General features: G+C 43.0%; 1 protein-coding gene across 1 annotated transcript in view; it reads left to right on the top strand.

Moving 5' to 3' along the window:
• The first annotated feature begins 2,525 nt into the window (after positions 1–2,525).
• The window catches only part of LOC121571445 (TGF-beta receptor type-2), a 32,508-nt gene continuing 21,118 nt past the window's right edge, over positions 2,526–13,915 (top strand). The window contains exons 1-5 of the mRNA XM_041882903.2: positions 2,526–2,792; positions 6,988–7,138; positions 7,851–8,041; positions 10,048–10,820; positions 11,434–11,575. Of these exons, the coding sequence (XP_041738837.1) occupies positions 2,720–2,792; positions 6,988–7,138; positions 7,851–8,041; positions 10,048–10,820; positions 11,434–11,575 (1,330 nt within the window). The 5' untranslated portion in view covers positions 2,526–2,719. The remainder of the gene's footprint in view (positions 2,793–6,987; positions 7,139–7,850; positions 8,042–10,047; positions 10,821–11,433; positions 11,576–13,915) is intronic.

The following is a 13,915-nucleotide window of genomic DNA, read 5'->3' as shown; positions in this document are numbered from 1 at the left end:
TGTTTTTCTGTAAAGGGACCAGGACGACTGATCCGTGTAAAGGAAAGAATGAATGGGGCCATGTATCGTGAGATTTTGAGTGAAAACCTCCTTCCATCAGCAAGGGCATTGAAGATGAAACGTGGCTGGGTCTTTCAGCATGACAATGATCCCAAACACACCGCCCGGGCAACGAAGGAGTGGCTTCGTAAGAAGCATTTCAAGGTCCTGGAGTGGCCTAGCCAGTCTCCAGATCTCAACCCCATAGAAAATCTTTGGAAGGAGTTGAAAGTCCGTGTTGCCCAGCGACAGCCCCAAAACATCACTGCTCTAGAGGAGATATGCATGGAGGAATGGGCCAAAATACCAGCAACAGTGTGTGAAAACCTTGTGAAGACTTACAGAAAATGTTTGACCTGTGTCATTGCCAACAAAGGGTATATAACAAAGTATTGAGAAACTTTTGTTATTGACCAAATACTTATTTTCCACCATAATTTGCAAATAAATTCATTAAAAATCCTACAATGTGATTTTCTGGAGAAAAAAAATCTCATTTTGTCTGTCATAGTTGACGTGTACCTATGATGAAAATTACAGGCCTCTCTCATCTTTTTAAGTGGGAGAACTTGCACAATTGGTGGCTGACTAAATACTTTTTTTCCCCACTGTATGTGAAAATTGTGTGTCTCTGTTTTGTAGTAAAAAAGATAGAGGAAGATAAGTGTTTCCAAGACATCATCGGTGTGCATCGTGTGATTTTAACCAAATATGAGTAGGCATTGCCTACTAATTGCCTCCTAATTGTCTACTAATTGGTTGATGATGTCATTGGAAACACTTATCTTCCTCTATCCTTTTTACTCCAAAACATAGAAACACGCCATTTTCACATATGTTGATGTTGGGGTGGTACTGGAGATGATGAATGTGGTGAAAATTTGGAAATGTCCCTAAAAATCTGTCCCAATACCCTCACACCCATGTGTTTCAATATTCCAGCAAATTTAAGGTTCTGTCTCCTTTAAGGTGGTGGCAGCTCTGTTGCCACTAGTTTTCGTGTTTCAAAGCACTTCATTTTAACAGTGTAGTTTGTCTAAGGGGCAAACCTCCAGGGGCCCCCTTTGATTTTGTTAATCATTCTCACTCAGATATCATACTAACATTGCCTAAGTCATTACAAAATGTATAGAATTGCAGGAAATTTGCTTTAAAACTGCAAACATTTCTCTCCACCCAATGGCAAAATGGGTAGAATTGCAGGACATTTGCTGTAAAACTGTACATTTCTTCTCTATGCCCGCAAAATTGCAGGAAATGTGTTATTAAATTGCAAGGTTTTCTCTCCGTCCATGGCAAAATGTGTAGAAATGCAGAAAACTTGCTTTAAAACTGCAACATTTTCTCTACGCGCCATGGCAAAATGTGTAGAATTGCAGGAAATTAACATTAAAACTAAAAATGTTCTCACCACCGTCAAGAGGTGGCCACTAAAATGTTTAGCAAATCTTGCTTAGGGCCCCCAAAAGGCTAGAGCCGGCCCTGTGCAAGCGAGTGCTGCGCGCATATGTACTGTATGTACAGTATAAGTGTGTGTGTAAAGCTGTGTGTGTGTGTCTGTGTGTGTGTGCGTGCGTGCATACTGTATGTATGTGTGTGTGTTTGTCATATTTTTAACACAGTATACACACAGACAAAAACACACACTCACCACAAAACGTAAAGGTTTGCACACTATAAACAAATCATATTTTATACAGAAAATCTCCTCAATGGGATAAATACAGAAAAATAACTATTATGAGTGTATTACGTGAGTTTTATTGCACTGCAATGAAAGGCAGCCATACCTTATTGTGTAGAGAGGTAGAGACGACATCTGTAGAGAGTTCAAAAGGTCAGGTCTGAAGCCTGACATCATGGCTTTAGTATGCCAAGCGAAAACATATGCTGGCGAAGCCCAGCAATAAACCAGTCATTTATGGGTGTTACAGTAGATTTAACCCCTGAGTGCCACCCATCAAACCAACACAGAGGAACATCAAGGAGCGCTCACCCAGGCCACTCACCACCTCCACTGTCTTTCCTGAATAATAGCTTTCCTCAGGAAGAGAGATATGCAGGAGGGGGACAATGTATCAGAGGTCCATGTGAAAAAGTGCTAGTAAAGCAAGTAAAGAAGTTATGTAATTGTGTCATACATTTGCTGACATCAGACACAACTTTGATCAATAATTTGTGTGTTATGGTAAATGGTACAGTGAAGTGTGTAAAAATGTCAAGAATGTTGCATAATTGTAAGTAGAGAGGTGTTAAGTTTATATGTTTTGTTTGGATGTATACTTATCCTCACTTATTTTGAAATCATTGCCATCTATTTTGGAGCGTGTCATTTCAAGTTTTGCCTTGCTATAAGTTTTGTGCTCATAATAACATGTTTCAAGACCAGTGAGCCACAAGCCCAGAAGTTCAGAAGTAGCCTAGAGAAGAAGAAAAAAACAGTCCTGCCCTTTCTGAAGATTTCCTGTTTCATGAAAAGTGCATACATACTGTCTGACTCATATACGGCAAGTTCTGCCTGCACTATTTACTTGTGTAACCGGAGGCCGCCTGAGAGGCGCATGATAGCAACAGGCAGACCGAAGAAAATCCGAAGAACGTCTCGAATTAAAGTCTGGATATTTACTATTATCAAGGTTTTAGTAAATGAAAAGAAGAGGAGTTTATAGTCCGTTTTTAAATGGAGCTACTTCGTTTTTCTGCTTTCTGGTGTGGAACGATACTGTTTGGTAGTATTCTGCTAGAACAGAAGGGTGAGTTATAACTTTATTTAAAGTAACCTATGAATGTTGGTGGTTGGTTAGTGTTATCGAGGTAATAAAGTAATTATTGAAACATTTATGAGGTTATTGTAACGAACATTTACACGTTTCTTGTTCCCCATGTAATACCTTCTAAATTGGCATTCAGATTTTTGTAGCAGGTGGTCAAACAAAATCCAGCCATAAAACTATACATTTTGGTGGAAGGCAAAATGTTCAGCTCATTTGAGTTAAAACTCGCAAATATATTGGCTGGTGTTACAGCGAATTTCTATGCATAGTAGTATTTAATGTATGCAAATTACGCAGTCAGTGTTGTTCAATATCAGGAATTCAGGAACTGTGGTACGTTATACCCTCATCCTCATTTTTTACTAAACTGGGGGTGGAATGTATGAGCATAATGTCTATGTTCAATAATTCAATGAGCACTAGTATTTTCCAAGAGGAAATCACCTCAGAAAAGCATTTGAGTGAGCGCCATGATGTTTCTGTAAAGAGGAAGTAGGTACAGTATATGTTGTGTATTGAAGTGGTTGCTTAACACAGTGGGAGGAGGTTTATCTACACCACCAGTTGTGATAGAAAACATGCATGGTGGTCCTACCAATGGGACTTTTCATTCTGATGTGCATTGTTGACACTGGAAGTGGGAATTATATTTGGTCTATCATTTGCAAGGTAGACACATCAGAAATTGTAATCTATTTGCCCCTGTCTCCAACTCCAACCCAATCCCAATGGCACCAAACAGCTTTGACTTCTTATAATCCTCTCTCCCTGCAATCATATTTTGCCCTGGGTGACAATTACCAGCATTCATCCACACCATTGCCCGCCTCCTTGGGCTTAAATGACATACACTTTGAGAGGAGTTTTTCTAATGATATAATTACTCCTAACTCTACCACCTCTCTCTCTACTACCAGCTCTCAGCCCAATATCATTCTTAGCTGTTCTGTTATAACCCTATAACAGACTACAAACTTCACCTCTGGCCAAATTCAAAATTGTACTCCTCTGCAGAACTTAAATGTAATGTCTTTATTTGTTTGCTTAAGATTTAGCAAGTCAGACATGTACACTACACCCTATAAATAGGAATAACAGAATATAGCCTAATATCCATCTGCAATATCCTGACACCATGTTTACTTCACTGTCTATACTGCCTTATGAATGCTGCCAGCTGCAGTGGATGTGGCTTCTCTAGATCTGCTCCAGTTTCTCTGGTTTTCAGACTTGCAGGTTGTATTTTTGTTGCTTTAAGCCGCAGCTCTACTCCACCCTGCAGATTGGGAACAGCTACACTAGGCGTTTTGTCCTGGTACAGGAGTACAACATTCTCTCAAGTCAGTTACCTTGATATTCTCTGGCATAGAGCAATACAGTAGACTACTGCGCTGTGAGAGAGTTGGAGGGAAGAGAACCTTATTTGCTCTCTCTCCTCTACCGACTTTAGAGAAAGAGGGGTGATTATTTATGGTTGGTCACGTGACCTGACAAATTAGCTCTATCAGGTTCGCCCCCTGCCAGCCGGTCAAATACAGCGGAGACCCAGGCTGCGTCCCGAATGGTGCTCTATTCTCTATATAGTAAACTACTTTTGACCAGAGCCTATGGGCCCTGATCAAACGTAGTGCACTATATAGGGAATAGGCTGCCATTTGGGACGCTGCCCCAATCCTTCCCCATTTCGCTTGGCTGAACTTAGCTCTCTGCGACTGAAATTCTTCAAGAGGAAATCCTCGAGCTGTACATGCAGACAGGCCCAGTTAACGGCCAATAACCCACTTTCACTATCGGTTGTGTCACGAGGACGCTGATGATGCAAGTAAAAGGTTGAACTCTCTTCCTATGTGTGCAGTCTGTCACACTTAAACTTGTGGTTATGTGGTAGATCTCTCCCACCATCTCTTTTTACTTCATTTCACATCATCTCTGTTTTAGCAATTAGGAACATCTGATTTCGGTCAGTTTCAGTTTTTATTAATGCTAAAGACTCTCCATAAAGGTCTGGAAGGAGAGCAAATGGAAAAGAAGGGAGTGATCTGGCAGTTGGGTGCAAAATCTTTAACTTTCTCTCTCTCTTGCATTTTCTTTCTCTCTTGCTCTCACTTTCCAACCCCTCAGTGAGAAAGTCCTGAAGATTGTTGGATCCATCCTACCTTAGCCTTACAGGCTAACCAAAGTGGACTGTTTTGGGGCTATAGTTGATTTTGTGTTCGAAATGTGCTGTCTACATGTTATTGCGGCAATTAAGTAACTACAGAAAAACATTTATGTAAGGTAATCAACCGCTCACTGGCACCCTCCAAAGCATAACTCTCTGAATTATGATTAGCTTTTGTAACAGGTGGACAAACATAACCCAGCAAAAGTAAATTACACATTTTTGCTGGTAGGGACTATGTTACGCTCACCAACGATACAGTACGGCTATTCACTAAAGAGACAGTAGCTGCATCCAAAATGGCACCCTGTGCATCCAAAATGGCACCCTGTATACCCTTTATAGTGCACTACTTTTGACCAGAACCCTGTGGGCCCTGGTCAAAAGTAGTGTACTATATAGTGAATAGGATGCCATTTCAGACGTAACCAGTGTGTAAAGTTGGACCAAGTCTTCATATGATAACGCGACCCCTATGGGGTTGGGGCTGAATAATGTTTGCATACATAGATAAAGTCAAGAGAGATAGAGATGTCCTCTCCCCATCTCGCAGCCAAAAGATCCCTGTTCCCACATACTTCACTATGGTGATTGTGGTGAAAACAGCATTCATACTCATTGGGATTGTAGGAGTTAGACTCCAGTTGTTGCCATGTGTCTGAGATTTGTATCCGCTTACATCAGCCAAACAGTAGCATGCAGTCTAATGGTTATCAGGAGCAGCACATGCAGTGCAAGGACAGGCAGATAACCAGTATCATTTATTTGGGTGTAAAACATGAGCACACACGCACACACGCAAACACACACATGGGCGCACCCACACATTTATTCACTCTATTATTTCTCTCTTTCGCTGTTTCTCTCTCTCTCTCTCACACACACACAAACACACGCTCCAACTTTATCTCCTGCTTTTTGATATTCACAAAGTGAATTGGCAAGACAGCAACTAATCAAATTGGCAAATTAGAGACTACTCGACTGAAAGATATACTGATGTTCAAATTTCCCGTTGATTGTTTTTTTGTCTGTCTAGCGGTTGTCTCAGTAGAGATGACTATCAAACTCACACAGGCGCTCATCACACCACTGAGTCTGAGTGTGAAGTCAAGTCTGAACACGACCATAGTAGATAGATGGCACTGCAGAATGTGCTGATTGTTCACAGTAGAATTTACACTCTAGGGAAATAGTTTACATATGGATTAAAAATGAATGTACATGTTACAGTGTAATGAATGAATTGGAGAATGAATTGGAGAAGAACACATAAACACAAATGTATTACTTGCTTTGAAAAATGTATTTTGGAATAATTAGACTTAGATACATAGTACCGAAGAGAACATTCCTTTCATCTGTTTCAATTTTCAATTTTCAAAGTGAAATTGTCAAGTCTCTCACTAATGATAAATTCCTTCACGTAGTCTGGACTGAGATATGAGGTTAAGGTTTCACTATACTCACTGATGTTCAACAGGCCATACTCTTCCAGTGTAGGAAATGTTCATATTAATATGTAATATCTTAGATGAGAAAGATCGCCTTTCTGATGTTTGTAGCCTTTTGTTTGTCTGTGTAATTGGAGGGAAATGTCAGTTACCTAAGTCGAGCAAAGTTATCATCTTCGTTGGGTCAATACAGTTTAGGCCTATATGTGAAAGCAAACAATGGACAGGGTTCAATCCAAAACATTTAAAGGTAATTTCCATTTGAGCCAACATCTGCAGCGTTTACCTCGAATGCGATCTCTGTGAACACAGTAACATTGCCTTTAAAAGCTGCATTCGAGCGCGATCAAATTGAATCCCGGTCAAAGTTCTTATCCTATGTTTTAGACCCTCAAAGTGAACTGTACTCATTTGTAATAGTGAAGTAAAGTGTTGCAGTGAAGAGTGAACATATTTGACGACACGTGAGTAACCTAAATGAACTAACTAAGTAACCATATCCCTTTGTAAACTATCAATCTAATGTCTTTCCCGCTATCTCCTTGTGTCTCCACCTCAGGGGCCTCGTCACTGAGCATGCTGAAGCTGAAGCGTCTGTGTAAGTTCTGTGACGTTGAGTCTACCAGCTGTACGGGCACAGGGAGCTGTATGACCGACTGTAGCATCACATCCATCTGCCCCCATCTAGAGGACGTGTGTGTCAGCATTTGGTGAGTGACTACAGCACCCCTCATCATCTCTCATTGGGAGTTGGAATGACCTTTAAACTTGACCTTAGGAGAGCATGCTGGGTAGTGGGTACAGTGACACACTATGACCATGTTAGTGAGTGACAGAGCAGAAATTAATAATCTTGCTTGGTGATTTGTCATTTAAAAACGACATTTGCCGTGAACAAGGTTTAGCTAAGTAGCTAAACCCAAAAGTGCCCACCCACTAACCCCACCAAATATAGTTGCGAAATTTGCCTTGTGAATGTTAAAAAAGTGGAGAACTAGATTTGGCCTCCTGTTCGAAGCTGAAGGCAATGCCACTGTTTCGCATTACATTTACAGCATTAGGAGCTGAAGTCAGCAGAACTCCTAATGCCATGTTCACAGCAACACCTCTTAAAATGGGTTTCACTACATAAGCTCCACACCACCCAGCAGGAGACCTGAGTAGCCCATTTGTAGGTCCATTTGTGCACCTTCAGGATTATTCACTGCACGTGTATGGTGGTATTTTGTAACTGGGGGATACATTCTGTACAACGTAACTTGACCTCTGTATCAAATCATTACTTTAATGCTTATGCTGCGGTTTGTTAATTCTTAAAAGTTATTTTTCCTTTTATTACTGTATTTATCACTAGCTTAAATAGCTCAGTTTCATACAAATTAATTGGAGTGGAACTAATGGCTCCTGTTGTCATGTTTCCAGGAGGAAGAAAGATGACAATGTCACCATAGACACGATATGCCACAACCCAGCCCAAAAGCTGCATGGTCTGGTGCTGGAGGACTATAACAACAGCAAGTGTGAGATGAGGGAGAGGAATGGCATGGGCTCCCAGTTCTTCATCTGCTCCTGCTCCGAGGACGAGTGCAACAACCACCTCTTCTTCACCCCCTGTGAGTCCCTATGTAGTGCTATGTCACCTGCTGTGTAGTGCGATGTCACCTGTTAGGTCATGCTCAAGATAGCCTTTTGTAGGCATTATGATTGGTCATACGAGTGCAACGACCGTGTCTTCTTCACCTTCTGTGAGTCCCTATGTGGTGCTATGTCACCTGTTATGCCATGTGTTATGTAGGCTAGGTATTACAATTGATCATGTAGTTTACCACTTTTGATGTAACTCACACAACAACGCTTATGCAATTCATGTAAGGTGTCACACATGAATGCTAACATGTGTGTACTGTTGTACACCCTCCAAATACAAGATTGCAAACAGGTTTTGCATCGTGGAGGCATTTTGGCTGTAGTCTTTCGTTATAATCTTGGTTCTGGAATCAAATGTATTTTGACTACAGCATCCAAGCAGTAATAAGACAGAGATACATTTCCGAGACCTGACTTTCCAGGGCCCAAAGTTGAAAGTATCTGCACATCGCGAACAACGACGTCATGGAAAACCATTTCCCCTCACCATGGAGGATGGATAGCTCTGCTGCACACCGTCTAACTTCATATTCACCACATAACATATGACAATACTGATAACTTGAAGCAGTGTACGTAACTAACATAAATTAATGGTAAAAAAAACAGCATATGCATGTATTAATACAATCGAAATTCTCGAACCTGGCCCCAAGCGGGGGTAGGAACTAGGAACCTTTCCTCTGTGGGCCGTATCTACTGAGAGATGGCACAGGCACAGGGACAGGTTGCCTCTCTCTCGCTCTGCGAAAAAGAAAACAAACTCCACTGAGGCCACGTTGAAGATTTCAGACATGTGTTTTCCTGTCTGAAAAAAAGGAGCGAGAGAGTGAGTGAGGGCTTGACGGGTACTTGCTGTTCTGTATGCACATACACATTTATAGACATACAAACACACACACACACACACACAAATTCACGCACACACACACAAACACAATCCTATTTATAGAACCCCAGCAGCACTTGTCACAGTCTGACTGTTCAGAGGACGTGTTAATGACTCATTTACGACCCTTAAATCCTAACTGATCTGGGATCTGGGATTTCGCGTGACATGTTTACATTTTACATTTTAGTCATTTAGCAGACACTCTTATCCAGAGCGACTTACAGTTAGTGAGTGCATACATTTATTTTTATTTTTTCATACGAGACTTTTGTTGTGTTTTATTATGTTTTTACGAGACTTCTGCCTTCCCCAGAAATAGGATTATAAACATAGCATATACATAAACTTTCACCAGATTACTCGGTCTAGCAGACGCCGACATCACTCCTTAAAAGTATAAGAATCAGACATAGACTAGGTCTATAAAGGGAACACAATATGTGGTTGACTTGAGCATGGTTCAGCCTATTTGTGTGTTTAACAGACCAACAAGCTAACTTCAGCGTCGTCGCTTCGAGATGCTTTCTGACATTCCTCATGGAAATGTTAGGTTCCTCTGCTTTGCTGAAAAGGAGCAGGATGCTCTGAGACGATATACTGTAGCTACTTGGCTACTTCCTATTGATTTCCTAGTGCTGAAGGAGTGTAATGTACTGCAAGTTCAACTGAAATGTCAAACGTCAAAGTATAGGCTACTGCACATGTCATGTATCCCACATAGTCCTTTGTGGTCATTGTTTTCTATGCATTTGGTTCTTAAGGCCAATGAACAAACAGACTATTCTTCGATCATCACCTTTGTGGCCAGTCCAGCTAGTCATAGTGAGTGAAAAGGCCATTGTGAAAAAAAATGCTAACGTTTTAGAGTAGAGCATGATGGCTGAGGAGTTCTAATATTGTAAAGGTGTATAATTGTATAAATATTGTAGAATATACCTAACTGGGGAGCGGGCCTACTGTATGTTACAGAATAGGTCAATTCTACAATATTTCTACTGAATATGCTATGTGTTGTATAACTCATCTATAACATCTACCTTGTTGTCTCTTTTTCTCGCTTGTCTTTCCTCTCCACCCCAGACTCCCTGGACTCCCAAGTGGTGTCGGTGATCCTGGTCAGCCTGGTTCCTCTACTGGTTCTGGCTGTGCTGGTCATCACATCCTTCTATTGGTACCGCATCTACCACCAGCGCCGCGCCGGCGCCAAGCGCAAGAAGACGCCTCTCGACTTCAGTGATGCCCGTGCCATCATGATGGACGACGACGGCTCGGACAGCAGCTCCACGCACGCCAACAACCTCAACCACAACATGGAGCTCCTTCCCATCGAGCTGGACGCCCAGGTGGGCAAGGGCCGCTTCGCTGAGGTCTACAAGGCCAAGCTGAAGCAGGGCGCCACGGGGGCCGGCGAGCACTTCGAGACCGTTGCCGTCAAGATTTTCGCCCACGAGGAATATGCCTCGTGGAAGAACGAGAAGGACATCTTCTCGGATGCCGACCTGCGCCACGAGAATGTCCTGCACTTCCTGACTGCAGAGGACCACAAGGTGGAGAAACAGTATTGGTTGATCACGGCCTACCACCCCCGGGGCAACCTCCAGGAGTACCTGACGCGCAACGTCATCAGTTGGGACGACCTGTGGGTGCTGGGCGGGTCGCTGGCAAGGGGCGTGGCCCACCTGCACAGTGACCACACGTTGTGCGGACGCTACAAGGTGCCCATCGTCCACCGGGACATCAAGAGCTCCAACATCCTGGTGAAGGGGGACCTCACCTGCGTCCTGTGTGACTTCGGACTGGGTCTGCGTCTGGACAACTCGCTGTCTGTGGACGAGCTGGCCAACAGTGGACAGGTACAGATTCTTCTCTCCTGTCTCTCCTTTACTTATGGTGCATCCAAAATGGGTGCCATTTCAGACTGTCTCACTTTCTCTTACGTTCTCCTTCTCTAGACAACATATTAATAATATCCATAGAGCAAGTGCTGCTAGGCCTTCTGTTTTGTTACAGTAACTAGACAAACAGGCCTGATGAGTTCTAATCGAGCCATTAGACTGTTGTACAGTAATAGGACAGGGTCACTGTGACTTTGTTATGAAACTTAGTCATTGTGATGAGCTTCTTTAGAGGGTGCCCTTTTGGTGTCTAATGCACCCATTGTCTCTTCTTTAATGTTTTATAATACAGTGGGGGGAGAAACAGGGAAGAAATGTATCAGCCCAGGCTGTCAGTTAAAACTGCAATTGAATTGTAGTGGTACATGGTACTGTACAGTACTACCTCTGGAAGCAATCATGCATATTCTACTGTAAAAAGCATTAGAATACAGTAGAATAGAACAGAACAGAATACAATACAATAGAACAGAACAGAACAAAACAGAGTAGAATAGAATAGAACAGAACAGTTTTGATAATGATCCACTGAGTAGGCTAACATCTTGTCCCTGTTGGTCTCACCCTACAGGTGGGCACTGCCAGGTACATGGCTCCTGAGGTGCTGGAGTCCAGAATTAACCTGGAGAACATTGAGTCGTTCAAGCAGACAGACGTCTACTCCATGGCCCTGGTACTGTGGGAGATCACCTCCAGGTGTAACGCCATTGGAGGTAAAGTAACACCTCATGACGTCTGACCAATCACGTAACTGAGCTGCATTAGACAGTAGCCAATTGACAGGCAGGAGAGCAATATTTTTGATTTTAATTAGTGACCTTGAGTAAGTGATATAGAGGAGTAGGTGTACTTCTCCGTAAAGGTGCCTTAGGCTTGGGGCTCTGCCGCAGTTGTAGTCAATGGGTAAACAGATTCCTGAAATTCCTTTAGGACCTTGAGAAAATGTTTGTAAAAAATACAGGTGTTCACTGTTAAATCATCACAGGTTTGTTTATCTAAAGTTATTAATGACTAGGGCTGTTACGGTGACCATATTACCGCCACACCGGCGGTCACGAGTCAGGACGGCAGTCAAATTCCACATGACCGTTTAGTCATGGTAATTAGGCTTCTCCAAGCTCTGATGCTGCTGATGGTCATTAGTAGCCTACCAAACTAGCTAACTGCCTGGTACACAGCACTCTATTGTCCCTCTAATCTCTCTGACATCAATGCAAATGTAATCAAAAATCTAATCAATCAATTCATGAGAGCCCATGAGCTCATGTTGCGCAACATTTCTATAGGCTATGCAATTGCGTGAGAAAACAGAGTGATGGCCTCTACTAAAAAGAGGAGGATCCCATCAGCTTTCTATAGGCTAGGCCTACTATATTTATTTCTCAACTTTCCTAATATTAATCACATTGCTTCTCTTTACAACAGGAGTGTAGCCTACCTGGCTGGCATGAAAATAAACCACGGGAATAGCGTCCTCCATTCGATATTTAAATATGTATTTTTTTCCCCTGCCCATGTTTCAAGACAGGTGCATGATAATGGTCCATTCTAATATATTATTTAGTATATGTAAAGACAAGATTAAATCAAGAATAGTCTGATGGGTCACAATATTAGCCTATTACTTGTGAATTATATATTATCACTTGTGAATGATGCTCAGCTTAAGGCAAGAAACAGCCATGCCTTTTGTTTGCCACTTTTTCAAATCAAAATCAGCAGATGTCACATACAGAAACCCAGCCTAAAACCCCAAACAGCAAGCAATGCCGATGTAGAAGCACAGTGGCTAGGAAAAACTCCCTTGAAAGGCAGGAACATAGGAAGAAACCTAGAGAGGAACCAGGCTCTGAGGGGTGACCAGTCCTCTTCTGGCTGTGCCGGGTGGAGATTATAAGAGTACACGGCCATTAAGGCCAGATTGTTCTTCAAGATGTTCAAACGTTCATAGATGACCAGCAGCATCAAATAATAATCACAGTGGTTGTAGAGGTTGCAACAGGTCAGCACCTCAGGAGTAAACGTCAGCTGGCTTTTCATAGCCGAGCATTCAGAGGTCGAGACAGCAGGTGCAGTAGAGAGAGAGAGTCGAAAACAACAGGTCCGGGACAAGGTAGCACGTCCGGTGAACAGGTCAGTGACTCCTGGCTGTCCCGTAGCCGCAGGTAGAACAGTTGAAACTGGAGCAGCAGCACGACCAGGTGTACTCGGGACAGCCAAGAGTCATCAGGCCAGGTAGTCCTGAGCCATGATCCTAGGGCTCAGGTCATCCGGGAGGGGAGGGAGAGAGGGAGAATTAGAGGGAGCATACTTAAATTCACACAGGACACCAGATAAGACAGGATAATTACACCAGATATAACAGTCTGACCCTAGCTCCCTGGCACATAGACTATTGCAGCATAGATACTGGAGGCTGAGACAGGGGGGGCCCTGTCCGACGATACCCCCAGACAGGGCCAACCAGGCAGGATATAACCCCACCCACTTTGCCAAAGCACAGTCCCCACACCACTACAAGGATATCAACAGACCACCAACTTACTACTCTGAGACAAGGCTGAGTATAGCCCACGAAGATCTCCCCCACTGCACGAGCCCGAGGGGATGCAAAACCGTCCAGGAAGATCCCACTCGAGTGACGCACCCCTCCTAGCGACGGCATGGAAGAGCACTAGTAAGCCGGTGACTCAGCCCCCGTAAAAGGGTCAGAGGCAGAGAATCCAAGTGGAGAGAGGGGAGCCGGCCAGGCAGAGAACGCAAGGGTGGTTTGTCAATCCAGTGCCTTTCCGTTCACCTTCGTACCCCTGGGCCAGACTACACTAGGACCTACTGAAGAGATGAGTCTTCAGTAAAGACTTAAAGGTCGAGACCGGGTCTAGTCAAGATTCTAGCAGCCGTATTTAGCACTAACTGAAGTTTATTTAGTGCTTTATCCGGGTAGCCAGAGAGTTGAGCATTGCCGTAGTCTAATCTAGAAGTGACAAAAGCATGGATTAGCTTTTCTGCATAATCTTTGCACAAAAAGTTGCAGATTTTTGCAATGTTACGAA

The sequence above is a fragment of the Coregonus clupeaformis genome, chromosome 8 (genome assembly GCF_020615455.1).
Source record: "Coregonus clupeaformis isolate EN_2021a chromosome 8, ASM2061545v1, whole genome shotgun sequence".
NCBI classification, from domain to species: Eukaryota; Metazoa; Chordata; class Actinopteri; order Salmoniformes; family Salmonidae; genus Coregonus; species Coregonus clupeaformis.
This window is presented reverse-complemented; position numbering and strand designations above follow the sequence as displayed.